At 40.4% G+C, this 21,717-nt stretch overlaps 1 protein-coding gene across 2 annotated transcripts; it reads right to left on the bottom strand.

The window, feature by feature from the left end:
- Positions 1-65: 65 nt before the first annotated feature.
- appl2 (adaptor protein, phosphotyrosine interaction, PH domain and leucine zipper containing 2) lies at positions 66-21,418 on the bottom strand. 2 transcript variants are annotated; one of them, XM_004563790.4, is made up of 22 exons: positions 21,235-21,418; positions 18,457-18,521; positions 16,868-16,966; positions 14,741-14,800; positions 13,826-13,897; positions 12,886-12,973; positions 12,715-12,756; positions 12,566-12,624; positions 12,094-12,240; positions 11,813-11,895; positions 11,050-11,202; positions 8,146-8,334; positions 8,028-8,070; positions 7,713-7,769; positions 6,424-6,518; positions 5,626-5,781; positions 5,357-5,409; positions 5,005-5,179; positions 3,947-3,983; positions 3,680-3,835; positions 3,537-3,584; positions 66-3,319 (listed from the first exon to the last, which is right to left on the bottom strand). In XM_004563790.4, exons 2-22 carry the CDS (start codon positions 18,511-18,513, stop codon positions 3,188-3,190), a joined length of 2,001 nt encoding a protein of 666 aa, XP_004563847.1. In that variant the 5' UTR covers positions 18,514-18,521; positions 21,235-21,418; the 3' UTR covers positions 66-3,187. The 2 variants fall into 2 exon arrangements, with proteins under 2 accessions (XP_004563847.1, XP_076742112.1); XM_076885997.1 differs by lacking the exon at positions 21,235-21,418 and having other exon boundaries at positions 5,005-5,180; positions 5,361-5,409; positions 18,457-18,597.
- Between the last annotated feature and the right edge of the window lie 299 nt (positions 21,419-21,717).

The raw sequence follows: 21,717 nt of genomic DNA, 5'->3' as shown, positions 1-21,717 counted from the left end.
GTGTCTCTGTGTTATACTTTTTAAAGTTCTTTTGTGGGATAAAGAAAATACAACATTTACACAAGTAAGAAAAATGACTCATGTTTATTAAAGGATGCATGTTTACACAGTTCTAGAAAATTAGGACAAATTAAGTGCAAAGCTGTACGGGTAGTGGCAACTTCAGCCTTTTACAAAAAGACAGGAAAAAGGGAGAAAATGCCATCCTTGCTATATTACAGAAATTTTCTACAACTTCATAACCCACATTTTTACTGACTGTGCATTACTTACAAGAGAATATGTCAAGACTATGCAGCACAGCTGTAATGAGCGTAATGGGCTGCATCAGCCTCTATACACTAAGATTTCTTTTTGTGACTGGGTAGAAGCATTTAGAGCAAATCTCACCAATTAAGCCACTGCTCAGCAAAAGCACAGGCACCCGCTTATATGTGAATCATCAAACCCCAAACTACTCACTGTTGGCCACTGCACTAAGCACAATTTTAGTAAAGGTGTAATTAAAGTGCCTCTGCCGTCCCCTGAGAAAGGAGGATATTGGATAAACTGCTTTATCTATGCCGCATCAAACAGCCTGCCAGTTTGGAGTTTCCAATCAGGCCACAAAGTTAGTCGACGTTTAGGGAAATGTGCTTTGTTTCCTGGAACAGAGTCGGTGTTTACGTGTGTATTCTTCTGGCTACAAGCGGCACCACGAGTTCATGAGTCAACTCTGGGAACTCAGCCATTAAAAGAAAAAGGGGGAAAAAAAAAAAAAAAAAAGCTATTCTGACAAATTGCCCAGATAGCAGTTGTTCCCTTGGAAGTGCGAGACTCACTCTTCTAATGCTCTGGTGAGCTTGAATGTGCTTCTGACTACTGCACATTTCTGACAGGTGATCTGTAATCCTCATTACCAGTTTACTGCCTGAATCAATACATGCCATAAACATCCACACCAACTAATCAATTCGCTCTCTCCCAGTGAATCCAAACATGCACTTCTTCATTTGGTTGGTATATTTAACCCAATTAACATTTTTGTTTGGTGCAGCCCACTTTTATTTAGATGGGTTTAAATTATGAGAGAATCTCATGATTATGAGATGGCGGGGTATAGATCCTGGAAGCTGGGAAGCTCTAATCTGCCTTTGGTCCTATTTACACGTTGCCTGGGTTAGTAAGTGTCATAAGCCATCTTAAACATGTACTTGATTGGACACTAGTTTGTATATAATGTTCTTAACAGACTTTTTATATCTTCCTCTTCTCGAATGTATCCATGACATAAATATTAAAATGCTGCCTGCTGTAAGAAGCTGAGTATTTACGCCTGACATCAGTGTGGAACGTCGCCAGCTCGAGTTTAAAATGTTCAATTTAGAGATTTCTGACCTGAATGAAAGGAAGCATTAGTCTGTCAATTACCATCTGCTACATGGGTGTTGATTTTTGTATACAAACAAGATCTACCTTGTCAGTTAAGTAAACCAGGATGGTCTTTTTTTAAACTTCCTCTAAGAAAACAAAAAGAAATTCTCTTTGCAAATCAAACTTGTAATTCCGATGCGTAGGGTGATGAGCAGTCGAACAATTTTTGTTAGTGCAGCTCCAAGTTCTAAATAAAATGTGTGACATGTTTCTGCTTCTGGCACGGCGATTCTGGCACAAACTGACTGCACTGGTCACCACGCTGCAACTTTCAAGTTCTACTTCCAGCCAGTTTCTTTTCACCTTTGCCTTTTCTAAACACAGTCACACACTGACACTGCATAGGCTGCCGCTGTCCATCAAGATTTGTGTCGCAGCTCAAACGGACTGAAAATGAACAAAACTGCGGCGGCATCCAGAGGGGGCGATGAATTTCACAGGTTGCGTTACCATTAGTTATTCTGCTCTGATTAGCATTCATATGTAAAGAAGAGCAAATTGCTTTCCCCCCCACACACAAGTGCACTGTGGACTGTGACAGTTGAGTTGATTCTCTTTTAGCGTTACGGCTCAGTGCTCATAGTATAAGCTTTAATCTTCTGCAGAGGGAACTAGATTGAATGCCATTATTTAATCATGCACTGCAATAGATCCTAGCATATTGACTCTGGTTAAACATACATAGACAGATCATATTTACACGGGCTTTTGGGGAAACGAGCGTGAAGTCGTTTCTGGGCCGTTTCCCGCTGACATACAAATCATCTTAGAACTTTTTTACATAGGTAGCCGAGGAAAATGTCGAGCATAAAAGTAATTCAGTTTAGTGGGAAGGCTTAAGATAGCCAGGGTGCCAAGTCTAACTTCACAGTGGCAAGAGAGCCGAGAAGAAAATGTTTTGCCAAGTGTGTACCCTGCTTTGAGACACACATTACGAGGCTAAAAGGATAAAAATATTAAACTAGGCAAGAGTGGCTGCTCTAAGGATAAAAGGAGCTGATGTCATTTCAACTATCCTACACTATCATAAAAGTCTCCAATCCTATCAATTATTACATTCTGTGGTAATTTGATGGTGTTACACAAACACAAACCTCAAAGTGCAGTAACGTTTTCTTTCATAAATAATCAAGGAATGAATGCCAAAGTATTTGCGTAAGAGCCTCACATACGTGTTAACAAGCAAAGTAAGGTAAAGGGATTAAATTCTCCAAACACAAAAAACCACTTCAAACTATGTAAACCTAAAAATAAATGTAAACCTAAACTGAAAGAAAATGAGTCACCACTCTGTTAAATGGCTCGGGATTTTAGGAGACGATGAAAACGCATCCAGTATCTATGTGGTGTCCCTTTTGATGTGCGCACCACCTACAGTGGTGCAAAGACAAACTCCACATGCAAAGACTCATGTTGCAGTCTGAGCACGGGCGAAAATAAGTTCTTTTTTCAATTTTTCTTTTTAATGTATGTATATGTGTGTGTGTGTGTGTGTGTGTGTGTGTGTGTGTGTGTGTGTGTGTGTGTGTGTGTGTGTGTGTGTGTGGTCAAACCCATGTCAACATCTTAAGATTTTAGCACAGCAAAAGAGAGAGAGAGAGATGTAGTTACTGAGGGTTGGTGGATGTGGCCTATCTAATATTGATGTCACAGTACCAGAGTTAGGGCTGGGCATCAGAATGAAACCTCTGGGGCAAAAGCAGAACTGTGGCCCTGGTTTTGACTGGCTCATCTTTTTTGGGGGTGGTTAGGTGGGAGAATAATCTAACCGGAACTAGGCTTCAGACTCCAGATCTTCTTGTCCTGCTCCTTCGGTCGTGTCACCCGTCTCAGGCTCAAGCAGCAGGAACTTGCCATCATTAGTTAGAGGCATGTTCTTCATTAGCTGGGCCAGAGCTTCCGGGTCCTTAAAAATGTTAAACAGATTTGCTGAGGAACAATATCCTTAATTTATTTTATACCATTTTTTCCCCAACTTTCATCAGCTTTGTTGGCTACAGTTACTCAGGATCATGGTTTGATGTTTGATAGCAAGAAAAAATAATCTTAATCAAAACATATATTGGTTGTTTTTAAAGCTCAAAGCAAAAAGATCTAAAGTTTTACATTTTTTAAGACGTTACCTTCTTAGCTTCTGTAATCTCCTTTGCCAGGTTTATGGTGTAACATATCTGTGAATAGACAATCACATATAGTGTGTTGATATTATATTACATTTAACATGTTCTTCTACTTGAAACCGAGTTGTTGGTTCTGGGTTGTGAACCTTTTCGCCCTCCGTGTTGCTCTCAAAGACGAAGGCGCTAAACGATGGTTCTCCCTCCTCGTCTCCATCGCTCCAGTCTCTGCTTTCAACCACAAATCCCATCAGCCTCCCATTCTCCTGGTGGGCTGCGAATTGACACACTTCTCCAAGCTGGAACTGAGAATAAATAAAATAAAAACTGAGAAGTGTCTTTTAAAGAAGTTCAAATACAGAAAACCTGACAGAGCTCAATAAAAGAGCAGCTGTGATACCTGTTGTGATACTTACACTTAGTCTTGTAACTTGAGTCTGTGGGTCTATCAACCTGTTCAGGAAAACAAAACAAACCACAAAAACACTGAAGTCATACTCAGGATTTCTATTCTGAGAGTGTTAAAAAAAGAAACCGTGGGTTACGTAGCAATTCAACATCACAAAGTTTGTTCTATGCTGCCAATATTCATGCTTCACAGGGTTCCTGCTTCAAGCTTCTTTTTGTCGTTTACCTCAGGCAATGACCTACGGCAACTTGCCAACTTTAAGATTGTGTTCCTGTGGCATCTTGACATTCTTTTGTTTGTTTGTTATTTTTTCAATGGCTCTCACTTAACTTCAATACATTTAAAGTTATGTAAATGACTTGTGCTGCCTTGGTGCTACAGACAACTTGGATTTGCGTACACAAGATGAACGAACTTCAAGTTCTCCATAAGTGCTTTGCATGGCGTGCTTGGCTACAGGAAACAGACGTAGCTGTGATCAAGGTCCAAACCAGACTATGTCACTCAGGCTTTAATGCAGTAAATGTAAATATAAAAAACACTGACAACCGCCAGCGTCTCAGCTTAGCCTCAGCCTCCCAGTAGATGCACAGACCTAGGTCGCATCTTTCTGTTTTATGTGTTTACAAGATTTTCAGAAAACCTGACCTGCGATTTGAAATGGATTTTTACTATCAACTTGACAATCCTACATCGTTGCGCTCTTGACTTTTCGTGTTCACAAAATTGGGTGTCCACACTGCCCGTCTGGCTGCCCACACAGCAGATTAACAACAATACATTGTCAACCTTTTGCAGCTGAGGTGTAATAAAAACTAAAATTAAAGTATTATTTTATTTTATAAAATAAAAATGAAACTATTGGAAGAATCAAGGTAACCATGAGTTGAAAGAAACACTATGAATATTTTTTTTGACCTTTTTGCACATGTACCTGCACCACTGAAAAGAACTTTGTTTCTATATCAACGAGATATTTCCAAGTGCCTCAAAACAAGTCCCCATATCTGTCTCCAGCAGGTTCATATTGATGTAAAACTTATTAAAATTGTGCTGAAAGTCTACCTGAGGCTACTGCTGGTAACCATGAGGTGGGCCTCTGTGGTCCTGAAGATGTTGTGAATGGCTCGGGCAGCCAGCACCTGCCTCATGGCCTCGTAGATCACTTCCTGATTGTCGCCGCAGCGAACCGCCATGGAGCCCAGGAAGCGCACAGCGAATACCTGCTGAAGCAGGGAGTCTGCAGAGACAGACAAACATCATGCGCAAGCTAAATATGTCAGCAGAATAAAAGCACAAGGACAGTGAACAAAGAAGTTGACCGATGACAACCACACACACTGAGGTTAAGGTGAACTTAAAAAGTACTTAAAAGAGAGTGGACTATTAAAGTGCACTTAGAACAGGAAATTGTTACCATCAGTATCTGTCGAACAGTCGTCTTCTGTTTCTCCAAATGGGTTTGTGCGTCTGTCGGGATGGGAGCAAACACCAGCAAGAAAAAAACAATTAAAGCACTGCGCTACACAATTACGAAGCTATTTGCTTCCTGGAAATGACGTGAGAACCACAATGAGACCAACATTTAGGAAATTAGTGTCATCGCCCACCAGTAACTCGCCCCTGTCTTTTGCAAAAACACAAACAAGCACCCACACAAACTTCCTGTCTCAGCTGGGCTCTCACCTCCCCCCAGTTCTGTTCTGGTCCTGAAATTCGGACGCAGGCAGCATGATGTCAAACTGAATGGGTGTCCCCGGGGCTATTAGGTCCTCTGGTTCTGGGGCAACTCCTGTTTTCTGAGAACCACTGCTGGTAGTATGAACACCTCCTGGCTTAGCTCTGCAGAAATTAGACAAAATAAAGATGAGTTCTAATGAATAAACCAAGAACACACCCACCCACCCCCACCAATAAAGGATAAGACAGATTGGAAAAATGTGAACCTAATACTTCAGTCAGCAGCAGCCGTGAAATGATTCATGGAGTGTCCGTGAGGGGGCAAAAATCTACAATCCTCAAGAGAGGATTTCACACTGAAAATCCTAACAATGAAAGATAACTACTTAAGGCAGACTTCAAAGTGTATTTCTGGTCTTCCACCAATTCTTAAACTTGCTTTAAAAACATGAACAGAAGGAAAGATTACAGCAAACAAAACCCACCCTCCTCCGTTTAAAAGAAAACACAAAGCTTAATCTGAGGGAAAGAACCCTGTTCAACAAAGGGTATTTACAGGGATGCATAAGATGTTTGGCTTTGGCCACATTTCCAAAGCTCAGTGGCACTTTTTTTATTTTTTAACGTTACCCGACTTCATTTGCAGGAGCTTTTGTAGCACAGAACTAAGAAAACTGCATGTTTGTTTGTTTGTTTGTTTGTCCTTTCACCATGACACGAAACATTACATTACAAGCTTTGGATTGTTATGCAGTACTGAATGTAGGATTCTGAACACACTCTCACATAAGCTACATGCCTGACCTGTCGGGGTTGGGTGAGCCGTCTTGTCTCTTCTCAAAGCTGGTGATGGGAGTCACTGCCTGGATGGCGGTTTGGTTCAGTCGGATAGCCACAGCCTAATATCAAAGAAATCAGGGACTTTTCAGTATCTCACATACTCGTAGTTTGAGTCATTTAGGGAATATAAATGATCCTAAAAACAAGTACTTGTTTCATTGTCTTCAGTGTATTTTCTCAACCTCATGTTTGCTCTGTGTACCATAAGCAGTTTATTTAGTGGCATCCCTAAAAAACAGCAGATGGTTTCCTGGTTTCTATTTGTTGTTTAGTTCATATATAATTACGTATAGGATTTGAGGGATGTAATTATTTACAGTAATGTGGAATGCTAACTGGAAAAAGAAACCAATCACTGAATAATAATTAGAAATCCTGCTTTAGTAAATCTGAAAAGAAAACCTGACCAAATTCTGTCGAGAATGTTTTACGTAAATGATATACTGGAGAGCAGGTTTATTCACTGTACTAAGAGGTTTCACTCTAATTAAGAAAAATCCACCAAACAATTAACAAAAGTCACATCACTGACGAGACAAATGAGGGTGAGGTCACGCAGCTCTCCACGAACACTTGAGTTGGGAGAGAGAACGGAGGCAAATTGCACAACTTTAACAATTAGATAAACAAGAGAAGCTGCGTCGAAAATCATTCTCCATCTGCTGCCTGGCGCGCTAAACTTCATTACCGGCTCTTCTGGTAATTCTATCCAGCCCACTCAAAAATTCTCAAACTCGGAAAAAACAAACAAACAAAAAACCTCACTCAGTCCAACAGCTATTCACTAGAAATCCTGAAATCTTGCTCTTGAGGTGATAAAACCATAATTTCCAGGTCTATAACAGCGCACCTGTTAACGGTGTCTGAAATCTATGTGAAACCCCCCAAACGATTACCACGGATGAAAAGTAAGCGCATAAGAGTGAGGGCAGTTTTGGATGCAGTTATTTCATTATTAGAGAATGTGAAGAATAAACATTTGCAAAGCAAATATACAAGATTCTGGGACTGAATACCTCTCAAGGCAAAGACAACTGAGATACTGTGAGGGCGTGACAGAGTAAAGGTTTGTTAATCTTTACTTGTTATGTTACTTAAATAGATTAAACATTCGCCAGTTAATGTGTTAACTGGATGTGTGTTAATGTCTTAAAATGTTATCCTTAAATGACTGGTTAATCGTCTTTTATCTTATTTTTATTTTTTTAAATTTAAACAGTGTGTATCTGTGCTGGTTAGTATGAAATTTTTACCTCTGGGTTGTCAGTCAGGTAGATCTGTCTGGAGATGTTGTTCACAGTGCAAATCCACTGAGAAAGAAACAGAAATTACTACATTAAGGCTTCATCTAGCTCAGGCACAGCGTGAAATCCCTTGACTGATACCAGCTGTGACAGGCCAGTCACTTGTGTCCGAGCACAAAACTTAATACGAAAACACACAAATGAGTCTTGACAGTCTCTCCATTGTTCTATGACAGATACTCGTAGCAGCGGATAGCTTCGTGAAGTGGATGTAAAACAAAAACGAAGGTCAAATGGAGCTGTTTGAGCTGCCCCTTCACTCACTTCTTCATACTCTTTTTTGCTCTCGGCTTGTAGAATCATTGACCTGCAGAGACACAATGTTTATGTATTATTCTCACTGCTGAGCATGGAGAAACTAAAAAAAAAAAAAAGTACATACGTTTTTCCTGAAGGGGAAGTTATCTGAAAACAGTAACGTCTGTCCTCACAATCCACCGCCATGACAGAGCTGTTATCCAGGTCCAGCACCATGCCTCCTGCTACAGCCCCCCGCGGCTGGCACATGAGATTCCCTCCCTGGGTGAAGAAATACAGACGATCCCAGGCTGTGGTCACTAGGCCTGTTTTACTGGGGAAGAAAAAGAAGAAACAGAAGAAACAGCGTTTGAATCAAAGCCATAAATGTAGATCCAGATCGTAAGTGTAAAGTAAGATAATGGATACTATTTGTATGCATGTATGCAATTAGCTTCGAGGTGATTTGAACAACAAAGTGGACGATTTTTATTTTTTCTTTACAGCAGGTCTCTCCATCTGGTAATTTCTCAAAGGTCATAATGACCCAGTGACCTCTGAGATTAGTCTCTTAATCTGCGCCTCAGAGGGATCTCCTAGTCTTTTTAGTGACCTTACATTCTAGAAGTAAAATTAGTGTGTCAGACTTATCTGTATGAAAGAGCAAACACAGCTCGTTATTAAACAGCCTTCACAAATCAATGATATATGTCAACATATAGGCCCCAGAGGACCTCTATCCCATCTGTACAAAGACAAAGGCAAGACATGATTCAGTGCAACAACTCCCAGTGGTTGTATGGCTACAGTAATATTTGCCACAGGACAAATTTATATGAGCCGCTTTAAAAACACATATAGATGAACTAGTCCTGTAAAAACGTCTCCTGGAAAATATATTCAACACTGAAACTAGTCTGCAATTCATAATGTTATTATAACTGAGATGCACGTGCAGCGGTAGGTTAACTTTATCCATTCATCCCCTATTTATTCCATATTTTATTCCAACATCTTGCACCACCGCATATATAAATATAAATATGCTATACGTGTAGTTGTTGTCTGTATCGCCTGTTGTCTACTCTGAAAGAAATAAACAGATGTTATGCTTGTAGCAGCAGATCTATAGATGTTTACAGACAAGTTTCCCACTTACAAACAATGGAGGATGTGTATTCAGCAGCCAGACAGAAGCCTTGCACGAGCTCATATTATACAGCACAAACAGTGGGCCCTCAAAACACACCCGATGATTAGAATCACTGCTCAAAAGCCATCATGATGGATAGTGATTTTGCATACCTTTGGAAAACTAGAAAACATGACAGATTTCTGATTTAAAAAAAGACACTGTGCTCATCTATTAGCTGGTGCTATTTCCTGCATTGAAACATTAGTAATATTTAATAACCAGATATATGAGCACACAAACAGGGCACCTACTACTTAATTCCTGGCATTACTTGAGCTAAGATCTGACAGGCGGGTAACCTTCTCTGAATAATAAAGATTCACCTTGTTTTAATTTTTAATCCATGCAGCTTAAAGCTGTTGATAAAGCTTTAATTATGAGTCGCTTACAGCCCACCTGAGCTCACATTTTAATAATGACTCGTAAAACACATTTATGCAAAGCTCACAGAAAGATAACATCTCCTACATGATAGACACTTAAATACTTCATCCATTCATTTTATGGAATATTGCTGTGGTAATACAAACAGGATAATGTTCATTACTGATTATTATTATATATTCATGAATGCTGTTACCTGAAAGTTTCACAGAACTCAATTTTCCTGTCATTTTGGTATTTTTTTCTTTTTACTGTTTACATTTTTTGTTTTTAATAGGCAGAAATCTTCTTATCCATCTCCAAAAAAAGCACTTAAAAGCAATAACTGATTAGAACAAAACTGCACGTATCTGCTGTGGTCTGCTATATTCCTTAGAGTTCGGGTAATTGTACAGAGGTCATCTTTTTAGCTTGCACTTAATGTCTCGTCTTCGGTAATGTGAAGAATTTTTATTGAGAATCTAAAACACGAACTGCACATCCATTGTTGAAACCATGATTAACTATTTTAATAACATTTTCACACCAACAATTTTCCCCCGCTCATCATTTGATTCCACAAGTAGATCCTGAGTTGTCTTCTTTTTTTTATTTTTGGGTTGTTTTATTTTGGCTCTAAATTTGTTTTGGCTATTAATGTTGTATATGCAATTATAACGAAGCTAGGATGTAACTCAACTCTGAGTCACCCCATTTCTGATCTATACATGCGTGACTCATTTCAACTGCGCATCTGTAAACCTTCAATTTTGTACGCTCTGTTCAACAAATATTCCCAAATAAATGTCCTTTGATAAATACTTAAGTGTATGGCTCGTTTTGCCCTGGGTGACTCAGACCCTTAATACTGAGAAACCATTTGAAACAGAAAATATTTTCTGGCCTCAGCTCTATTTGACAAGTGTTTGAGGCTGTTGGCAGTGTGTGTCATTAAACAGAATTGCATTCTGTGGAAACCTTTTCTCCGGTGTCACAGACATTTGTCAAAGACTTTGGATGTATATGAGGGAGAGACAGAGTTTGACAGCTTTGACATTTCACTAAATCACAATGCGAGCTACGCAGCAGTTTTATCCCTTGAAGCCATTAAGGAAGTTTCCTTTGCCATACATCTAGTCTAGTATAAGCTGACAACGCACACTGTCAACATGTTACCTGACATACCTTGTCTGCTGTGACAGACTTACTGTTTACTGTGTTTGGCTTATTTTTAAATGTATTTGCTGAGAGAGAGAGAAGCAAAAAAATCATTTCCTGGTTGTGTTTGGTAATTTAGGCATTCGAAATCTCCCGGAGCCACTGTGGATCAATGGCACCATCTACTGAACTGCATTTAATTTCCTGACAAAATTGGAAATGCCACTTCAGTTTGTTTCCTTTCATGGCATCCTTTAACATATTGACTTGGTAGTAAGTAGGAAGTGTCCTTAGATTTTCAGATAGGGCCATAATGAGTGTAATTAATCTTACTTCCGAATGTTGAGGTAGCCAGCCTTCTGGATAAGCGTGCGATTGACAGGCTCTGTGTCCTTATCTGGCATGTAGACAGTGTCTTCCACAGACAGAAGCTCCCTGTGGGACACTCGCATGGCCTCCGCCTCTGAGTCCAGCTGGGCCTGGATGCTGAGATGGAAAACCGAAATCAATCTAAACTCGCTCCAGAATTTTTTTTTCTCCCCCCCCTACAGAGCATTTAAATACAAAGACATTAAAAAAAATCATTCAATACTATTATGTAGAGCAGCGGTCCCCAACCTTTTTTGTGCCACAGACCGGTTTGTGGCCGACAATATTTTCACGGACCGACCTTTAAGGTGTCGCGGATAAATACAACAAAATAAAACCAATACCGGTACCGAAAAAAAGAAGATTTATTCATAACACACGTGAAAAGACCCAGGAAAACCGAATTAATGAAAAAAAACGATAACAAAATAACACTAAAAGCCGATAAAAACCCTGAAAACCATACACTTCACACCCGAGTCTCACTCTCGCGGCCCGGTACCAAATGACTCACGGACAGGCCCGGGGGTTGGGGACCGCTGATGTAGAGCACACACACACACACACACACACAAAAAAAAAAAAAAAAAAAAAAAAAAATCATAGTAACATTATGTCTTTTTCCAGTCACACACAAGCATCAATACCCCATAATACTTGCTCCAAAGCCATATTTCATCACCTCACCACCCAAAACCAAAACAGTTGTGAATGGGATTGGACTTACCTTTGTGTCATGTTGGAAACAGAAGCGAGAAAACAGTCCATCTTCTTTGACACCAGCTCAAAGCCTTTCTTAAAGAAGCTGATCTGCAAAATCAAAGATAACACTGAGCCACTTTGTACCATACTGCACATGCATGTTGCAGCTCACATGCCCATAGATTGGGCATTTATTTAAAAGGATGAAATTGTACATCTCTTTAAAGCTAAATCTGGTCTAATGAGGAATCATTTCCCTCTTTTTTAAGCACTTAATTTGAATGCTGATATGATGACAGTGAGTACCTGTGCCTGAGTGTAGCCTAGCATTGGTTCAAGCATAGCTACTCTCTTGCGATACTGCAGGGCATTGAGGGCACAATAATACTGCAGTGAGGCCTGGTGCTGCTTTCTTCTGGTGTAAGCCACCTCCTTCACCAAGTCCGCCTTCAACTATTCAGACAGGAGAGGGACATGCAAATAAGCAGCACAGCAGCACAATCTTGTACATCCAAGAAAACACGTTGATATGTTCAGCATAGCAAAAAGAATCTCATCTTTGCACCCATTATAATGCATACACTGTATTGTGGTTACAGTCATACTCCCACGAGGAGGCACGGCAGCAGAGGATTATTTAGTTTAATCCATTTGTACTTCAAATGCTTTTAAAAGACTCCCACTGCATTAATGAGAGCATTACAGTGTTGCGTGCTCGTTTTACAGCTTGTGATCAATGAGAAAGAGAAGCTAAGAAAGCACTTGGCAGTTACTCGACCTTCTCATTTTCCTTCTTCTTGGGCAATCGACTGTACTTGACCATAGCCGCCTCATGCTCTGCACAGAACAGAGGAAAGACCGTGAGCATCAGATAGTAACTATTTCCTGTCATTTTCTTTTCTCAGACTGGCAAAAGAATGTGCTTACCATCAGTTCCAATGGCAAATATTTCCTTCAGTGTGCTTATCTCTGCAAAATTGACAAATATTATTAGAGCTACATCTACAACAGGTATTTAAAAATGCATTATCACCTAGGTTTTGCTTATGTTTTTATGAGGAGGGCTTTTTAAAAAAATCCAAGTCTGTCAGAAGCTACCTGTGAGGTCTTTCTCTCGGAACTGGATCAAGGGGAAGACCATGCTGTCAGCCATCTGGTTAGCTAGCTCGGAGTGGAGTGCATTCAGCTGGACGATACAAAACAGATTACACATATGAGGCGCCGTGCAAGGACACAAACAGAAGATGAGCCTCCCCCAAACATCTTGAGGGATTTCGGTTTAATATTTACAGTAAAATTTCTTGCCAGCAAGCTGGAAAATTGCATTTTCAGTGAAATAGGGGCATTGTGGCAGACAATGCCTCCCCCTACATCATAATAAAGCCATACTGTGGAAGAGTACATTTCATAAAGAGAATAATAAAGCTTAGTGTTTACTCTGATACTGGAAACAGGGCTGCATATCAGACAAATTCAGCTATTATTCCCTGTGGTTATCAACAAGCCACATGACGATTTAGCAAGTTCTAAAGTTCACAAGATTAGGTGCAGTTTAAGCCTAATCTCAGTGTGAAATTTGTTTCCTGTGCATGACAAGGTAAAAGGTCAAGCAAACAATCAACGTGTGTCCTCTGAGCATATGGGTGTGTGTCATGAGTGCTGACTGGGCAAGGCTTGTGGACCCCCATGGCTGACAGTGACAGGCCCATCTGTTTTGTCTATATACGTGAGCCGGCACACCACTCCATCATCTACTCATCCATCCACCCGCCCACTGCTGTTTCCCTGTATTCCTCCATCCAGTGAGATACACTGATCAATCAGTTCCGGTCGCACAGTCTTAAAAGTCCTCTGCCCTTTTCATTGAGCTCATTTTCTCTGCCATGCTAGGGGAACGCAGGTGCAATACCCTTTGTAACATGATAAAAAAGCAACTACAGACTCCGGGATAGTTCATCATCTCACTCTTTTGCTGTGCACGCACACACCCCGCGTAAAAATACTCATAGAGCAAGAAAACTGCAAGCACGGGCCTTACCTCCCCTACAGTTTTGGCGAAGTTTTGCAGCGTGGTGATTACCTCCTCATCACCTCTTCCAAGGGCAAAATTCTAGACAGAAAAAAAAAGAAAGAGCAGTGAGTTTAGACCATGAAACTGTGAAATTTGCCATAGATTTATTTAATGTGTAGGAAATGGAATGGGCTGGCATTTATATTGCACTTTTCTGCTCCTATAGAGCACTCAAAGTGCTTTAGACCACAAGCCACATTTAACCAAACATTAAAACACTCTAAGCACTTTAGCTACCTTACATCGAATCGCCAATTCACCTAACACATATGTCTTTTGATTTTGAGAGAAAGCCTTAGCCTTGAAGACACAAGGAGAACATGCAGACTGCGCTTAGAAAGACCCCAGCTGGGGTTCAAACCCAGAATCTTCTCGCTGTGAGACACATTTTAAATAACCGCCCTGTTCTGCCAGGATTTCTGGCACATCCCTTTCATTAAACAAGGCCAAAGATATCTGTGTAGGTTCTCGGTCATCAGGGTCATGGTAGAAAACACAGACAAGGTCAAAGATGGTAATAAAGCCAGTAGTTAATGTCAAGATGCTGAGTTTTAATCATAAGAGTGCTAAGAAAGTTCTGCAGTTACAGATCACTGCTGTTTTTGTTTTTTTTAAAGTGTTCACATTCACCCTGCAATCCAGAACAAAGTCTACCAACAAAGGTCAACTATCCACATATGTTTCTCTAAATGAATTAACAGATTTGTGGGGTTTTTTTGCTGCACACAGGAGGAAGGACACATGCAAACTCACACACAGACAGAAAGTTCATTTCAAAATGATAAAAAAGTCTCTATAGCCCACATAGATACTACTCATAACACAGACTGCTGTCTTTTTTGTGGAATCACACGATTAAGTAAGCATATGAACCCTACTTACTTTCTTTTCGTATTCCAAAAGTTGCTTTGAGAGCTGCTCTGTGGCCAGTCCCATCTCACTCTGTGGTGGAACGAAAGAAGGAAAATAAATACATGTTAAAAAGGACTGATTACTCCTTCAAGCTCAAACATCATGCATTTTTTTTTCACCTACTGAGAACATTTAAAAAAAAAAAAAAAAACAACGTTTTTTTGGGTGCAATGTGATTCAATATCTGTTGAAAAGCTGGCAAAAACACCAGAGGGCACCTTCAATAATGAGATACCTCAGAGAACCAGGGTTACATTAATAACACAGCGTTTAAACCACAATGTAAATATAGGTCAAAAACAAACTTGTACATCAAATGTTTTCTCCTCCATTTCTACAGGAGACAAATTTTCTGTGTGGGGCTGAGAGTATGGTGTTGCAGTTTGGTACGTTTCTCATCAAAAACAGTAGCTCAAATGGCATCCTGTTTATGCTGAGTCTGAGTCTGCAGAGGGTCCCGGTGATGTGGAAGACATCATGCCTCGTCCCTGTACCAAAGACGCCTCGTCCCAGTGGCCCCCAGGATTACAGGCCCGTGGCACTGACCTCCCACATCATGAAGACCCTGGAAAGGCTCATCCTGGACCAGCTGCGACCCATAGTAAGACCACATCTGGATCCCCTTCAGTTCGCTTATCAGCCTCGTCTCGGAACAGAGGACGCCATCATCTACCTGCTCAATCGTGTCTACACCCATCTGGACCAGCCGGCGAGCACTGTGAGGGTCATGTTTTTTGACTTTTCCAGTGCTTTCAACACCATCAGGCCGACCCTCCTGGGTGATAAGTTAGCAGCGATGCAGGTGGATGCTTCTCTGGTGTCCTGGATTGTTGATTACCTGACAGGAATACCACAATATGTACGTCTCCCACAGTGTGTGTCTGACAAGGTGATTAGCAACACAGGGGCACCACAGGGGACTGTCCTCTCCCCCTTCCTCTTCACCCTCTACACCACAGACTTCAGCCACTGCACAGAGACCTGCCATCTTCAGAAGTTTTCTGATGACTCTGCGGTGGTTGGATGCATCAGCAGGGATGATGAGACAGAGTACCGGGCTGTGGTCGACTCCTTTGTCACGTGGTGTGAGCAGAATCATCTGCAGCTCAACGTGGCAAAGACCAAGGAACTGATCGTGGACTTCAGGAAGACCAGGAAACACTTGACCCCTGTTTCAATCCAGGGGGTCAGTGTTGACATTGTGGAGGACTATAAATACCTTGGAGTACACATTGACAATAAACTGGACTGGGCTAAAAACACCACAGCACTTTACAGGAAGGGCCAGAGTCGTCTCTATTTTTTGAGGCGACTGAGGTCCTTCAACATCTGCCAGAAAATGCTGAGGATTTTCTATGAGTCTGTTGTGGCCAGTGCGATCCTCTATGCTGTTGTATGCTGGGGGAGCAGGCTGAGGGTCGCAGATGCCAACAGACTTAATAAACTGATCCGTAAGGCCAGCAATGTTGTGGGGATGGAGCTGGACTCCCTCAAGGTGGTGTCGGAGAGGCGGATGCTGTCCAAGATAAAGACAATGTTGGATAACACCTCCCACCCACTCCATGACATGTTGGTCAGTCACAGGAGCACGTTCAGTGAGAGACTGAGATTACCGAAAAGCACCACTGAACGACACAGGAAATCATTCCTGCCTGTGGCCATCTCCCTGTACAACGCATCCACTTAACACACTGTTTGCTGCTACAACTACACATGTTTCTTTTCCAAATATTTATTTATAAGTGACTTATGTATGTATGTATGTATATATATGTATATATTGTACTATTCTTAGTTAGCGTATTGTCTGTCTTGTCTTAATGTTGGTTTAAAATGGAGCACTGTAACAAAAAATAATTTCCCCCAGGGATCAATAAAGTATTCTGATTCTAAATCAAATCAAACACAACACTCTGCTGCTGTTCAGTGATGCAAAACCCCAGAATCAGCAAGTTAAATTAGAACTCATGTTCATCTACAAACATAGGGGGGGGGGGGGGGGGAATCTCCTATTATGTGTTTGAACATGTGGCTCTGTTCCAAACAGCAAATGGAAAGGAGTGCAAGCATGCGCCTGACAGTAATTTGTTTTGGTACCTGTGCTCCGAACACCCGCTGCATTGATTGTAGCAGCTGGTTGGTGTAGTCTGTAAGCATTCCCACATCTTCCTCAAACACACTGAGCAAAGAGCGAGTCTGTGGGTACGGGGAAAAAACAAAAACATTACAGACTCTTCTGATGACTATAATGGCATGAATAGCTGAACACGAAGTGAAAAACCTTATCCAACAATTATCCCACTAACTTACAGAACTTAAATATTCTGATAACTGATCTCAGTTACTTCACAAGGTGAAAAATATCACTGTGGCTTTTTTGTTGTGGTGGATTTGCATGAAACCCCATATGAAAGCCCAGCATCCTGGAATATTGTAATGGAAACTTTTAAAACTGTTTTCTGACCAATGAGAAAAAAAAAAGAAGAAAAATAAACTTTGAAGAACAGATATACTGTAAATAAACAAGTACTTCCGATGATAAATACTGGTCTTAACCTTAAGTCAGATAAAAATCTACACAAGTCACTGAGCTCAAGAAATGTGGGTAGCCGGATTATACTCAAGCAAAACTTAACTTAAAAACTTAAAACTAGTTAAACTAAAAGGCATACGTGTTTTACTGCAGGGTGGATATGCAAACAGACAAAATCCTGTCTGGTGAAGTGTTTTCCATAAACAGGTGCAGCAAGGTAGGGCAGTTCAAGCAGAACGGAACACACCCAGAGAGTGAAGTCTGTTTATAGTTCACTCAAACCGACTTATCCAATAAAAGGACCATGATTCATTTCACACCAACAAGACATCATGACGTTTGGCTGTATGTGTGTTACTGTACAAAGATGCCAGGTCCATTTCTTGTTTTGAGGAAGCAAACCACTAAGCAGACGGTGACCCTCCAGCGTGGGCTACACTTAAGCAGAACCTCCGAAGAGGTCAGCCCTCTTTAGGAGAGAGTGATGCAACAGACTACAGAAAACAGGATGCATTAGCTGTAGCAAGGACGGAATTCATCACCCACGGTCATGCATGAAAATGAATGCCGAACTTGGTGAATAACTTGTACACAGTGTAAGCGTTTTGTACCCTGTAAAAATTTGGCATCTTATTTTTGCAGTAACACTGCCCTGTTTGCAGACTGTTGACTGATTCCAGGGGAGTCCGATAATGGAAACCCCTCCCACATCCTGGGAATCAGGCCCAGAAGGGCTACAGAACAGAATTTAGATCAAAATAACTTGACGGCATTAGAAAATAAAACGATTGCAGGACACCGAGTCTGGTGGAGCTTTATGGCTGTGACTGACACAGGTCTAGATGTACAGCAGATAAATCATCTCTGGCAGAGAGATGGAATCCCTAAGAAGGGCGGTAGCTTTGTAAATACAACAGAGACACAAAAAACAGATAACCGTGACATGCTGTAGTAATGACTGGAAAGTGCAGCTACTGCTCACAGGGGGATTACAATTCTTGTAACAATGTGTCAATTGAGAACTGTCATCGACCAGTGCAAACAGACTACAACGGGTACTGGATACTGTCTGGGCTAAGCTAACTTCGGCGCTCGTAACGCCTTTAATGAGACAGCTGGGTACGCAAACATGAGAAAAGAGACGCAGGCCTACCTGAGGACTGTCCTGTAAAGCGTCCTCCAGGAGCAGTTTGTGATGTACGGCCGGCATCTTGTTAGCTGTGCAGGAGAAGGGAACGAGGGCTTGAATTATTTAGAGTACGGACTCAATTTCCCAGAAACTACTGCGCGAAAGAGAAGCCGTATGCAATTGGTAGCAGGCCCAGTCATGATGTCATCTAACAGCCGGTGACCAGTAAGAGTAAACATTCTCAAACTCTGAAGTTGTTTAAAGACATATAGAGATATATATATGTATATCTATATATATCTATATATATAGTTCAGTGTTTAAGTTGATTTTGTCCTCTGAATTATTTACGGCAAAGAGTCGGCAATAATGGCCATGTATCCTAGGAGATTTTAATGTCAACAGTGACCCCGTGTGGTCACATAAAGAATTGCAGCATTGATTTTTCAAATTTTTCAAATTTAATTAAAGGAAAAACACAAAGTTTCTTCGTGAGGTGACGGAATGTAGTGCTGTGGAGTACTACACTTTTTAGATGCAATATCAAGTAAATAAAGGGCCACTACTGCCGATACCAATATTGACAGCCACGATTTAAAGCTATAAAGCTTACGGAGTGGAGAACAGTGTCATGTTGTATGAGATAAAGCCTCCTTAATTGACAAATTCTGAACACATTTTAATGAGTTTAATAAAACAAACACACATTTCAGTTTTTCATGTATTTTGAAATTTGGTTTTTCAGAATTCTAAATGTTCCTCTCTATTTACTGTTGTTTAAATGTGCTATAGGCTATAAAAATTGATTTGACAGTCAACACAAAAGGGTTCAGACATTTTTCATAGTGGATATTTTTTTCATTTCCAAAAAAAAAAACCAAAAAAAAAAAACCCCAAAGAAAAAACAAAACATAAATAATGTATCCCAATTCATTATGCTCGAACTTAGAGGATAGGAACAAAGTACTAATCTGATACCTATCCCATCCACCAACCTCTGGATGGATCATCATGTGCCAGTAGAAAAACATTAGTGCGCCACTGAATTCTACTGGAGTCCTGTTTAAGTGTTGGGAGAAGGCACTGTCTGATTTATTGGACCAATGTCTTCCATAGATGCTCAGCTGGGTATAGATAACATAACATTTCTATAAAATTTATACTCATCAATCCATTTAGTGGCACTATTACCCTGGAAAAGCTCACTCCACTCATGACAAAATAAAATGTTCCTTTACTTTGTGAAACAACAAAAAACAAGCACAAAACAAAAAGATTGATTGATATGAGGCAGCAGTTAGTATTTATTGAGAGATAAATGGATGTAGACCGATGGATGGTGATAAGTTGCACAAACCTTTTAAAATTACATTTTAGTCTGGTAAGTAATCAGGACCAGAAGCTCTTGTCTTGATTTGCATCAATCGCAACTGACAAATTGGCTGAGCATGTGATGTGCTGAGTTTCTGGCTCTCTAATTAAATCGCACTTACTGCAAAAGGCTATACAAAGTAAAACAAAAACAACTAAAACATATGTACTGTTTTGTCCTAACAGGTAGTTTGAGAAATAAACCTTTGCAAAGTTAAACCTTTATATAACTTTAATATAATGAATATGAGAGTACTCACTATTTTTTTTCTCTCTGTAAAAATCTGTATTAACATCAGCCCTAAAACTTAAAAACCTAAAACAAATCCAGCTATATTAGGCTGTGGCACAGTAAGAAGACAGCATGTAATATGCACTCATGTAGTATTTTACATTTTTTTCCAATGTGAATAACTGTCTTGTTGACTTGTTAGGATGGCCATGTCATGTTGTGTTGTGCCTCGATAATCTAGGCAAGCTGTGACAAGCACAGCCTCTTCATCAAGCTTCCAGGCAGCCTGAGTGGGAGATCATTCTTCGCTCCCCAGTGGACTTGCCTTGTTTAATTGGTGTAGTTGTGGCTGTAAATCAGACATAGCTTTTCAGCTCTAACTTTGATAATGAACTATGCTTGAAGTCTGGTAAAACAGCAATGGATAATGTCTGGATAGCCTCTTTTAAATGAAAGAGTGATTCAGCTAACCAAAGACCACCCTGAAAGGAGCAAGCTGCATTGCCACTGATTATCTGGCGTACAGTTAATAATTTTTGCTTTTCTAGGGCTAAAGTAAAGCCCACCTAGTCAAAACATACCTTAAAAGTCATACTAAGTCATTCTAATTTTAGCATGTTAGCCTTCTAACAATTCCTAAATAGTGCTAAGTACAAAGTGTAAATGCAAAATAGACTGAGAATATCTCAGTCTTGTTGATATAAAATAATTACACTCATGTTCATGAGGTAAATGTGATCACTATCCCTCTGTCAACCTCTCTCACAGATAATGCAGTTATAAACCTTGTCAAGGTGCCAAAGCAAAAGTCAGACGAGCACCAAAACTTTTAGAACTTCTTCTACGAACACAAAGGGGATGACAGACATCTTTTGAAATACTGACTCATTTTTATCCAGAAGATCTTCTGCTTTCAACTCGTACCTCTGCCCAGTAACCATATAATCCCACAGACTAGTCATATAGATCCTTTCATATACATTTAAAACAGCTGTTAAGAAAGCAGATTGCTTAGCTAACGCCTGGGTGTTAATATATATTGTGTCTCACTGATTGACACATATATTGTGTCTCAGTGTGATTTGGAAATGGCCGTTTATTCTTTTGTTTCTCACACCTCGATTAATGTAATTCATTATTGCTTTGCCTGAGGAAATTATTCCTGAATCGGTTCTCAATGTTACTACGAAACTACTCACCGGGTCCTCTATAAGGTCCATTGTGACGCCGATTTGATCTTCTTCATGCTGGTAAAATTTAGGGTTCAGTTTTGGTTATCACATTTAGAACGCTTCATAATCAGATGTCCTGGATTTGGATTTATTTATTTCTTCTACATCATCCACATGCAATTGCTAGGTCTCTGAGATCAGCTTGCTGGCTGCACCTAGATCTAAGTTAAAGACAAGAGGAGATTAGGACCCACCTGCCCGCAATCACCTTTAATTAGTTTAATCAGTTTATACTGTTTTAATTGTTATGTCTTATTTTGTGACTTTTGATCTTGAACACTGCAATATAACTAGACAATGCTTACTTATTTACATGGCCTAAGGTCAACCATCCATGATGATCTCTTGATCAGATTGTGTTGAGACCTTTTCTGACAGTTCACCCCCAGACGTTTAAAATGTGCCTTCTGTCCTGCTCTTGTGTGCCACAAAGACTGGATGTGGTGAATT

The sequence above is a fragment of the Maylandia zebra genome, linkage group LG7, assembly GCF_041146795.1.
Source record: "Maylandia zebra isolate NMK-2024a linkage group LG7, Mzebra_GT3a, whole genome shotgun sequence".
NCBI lineage: Eukaryota > Metazoa > Chordata > Actinopteri > Cichliformes > Cichlidae > Maylandia > Maylandia zebra.
This window is presented reverse-complemented; position numbering and strand designations above follow the sequence as displayed.

Bases quoted from the DNA above. Each gene is read 5' to 3' on its own strand.
- appl2 (XM_004563790.4), bottom strand. From the start codon at position 18,513: ATGCCGGCCGTACATCACAAACTGCTCCTGGAGGACGCTTTACAGGAC. The intron at 11,896-12,093 runs GTACTCACTGTC...TTGATTTTGCAG, and splicing joins TAGGCTACACTCAGGCACAG to ATCAGCTTCTTTAAGAAAGG. The intron at 5,410-5,625 runs GTGAGAGCCCAG...CCATCCCGACAG, and splicing joins CAGAACAGAACTGGGGGGAG to ACGCACAAACCCATTTGGAG.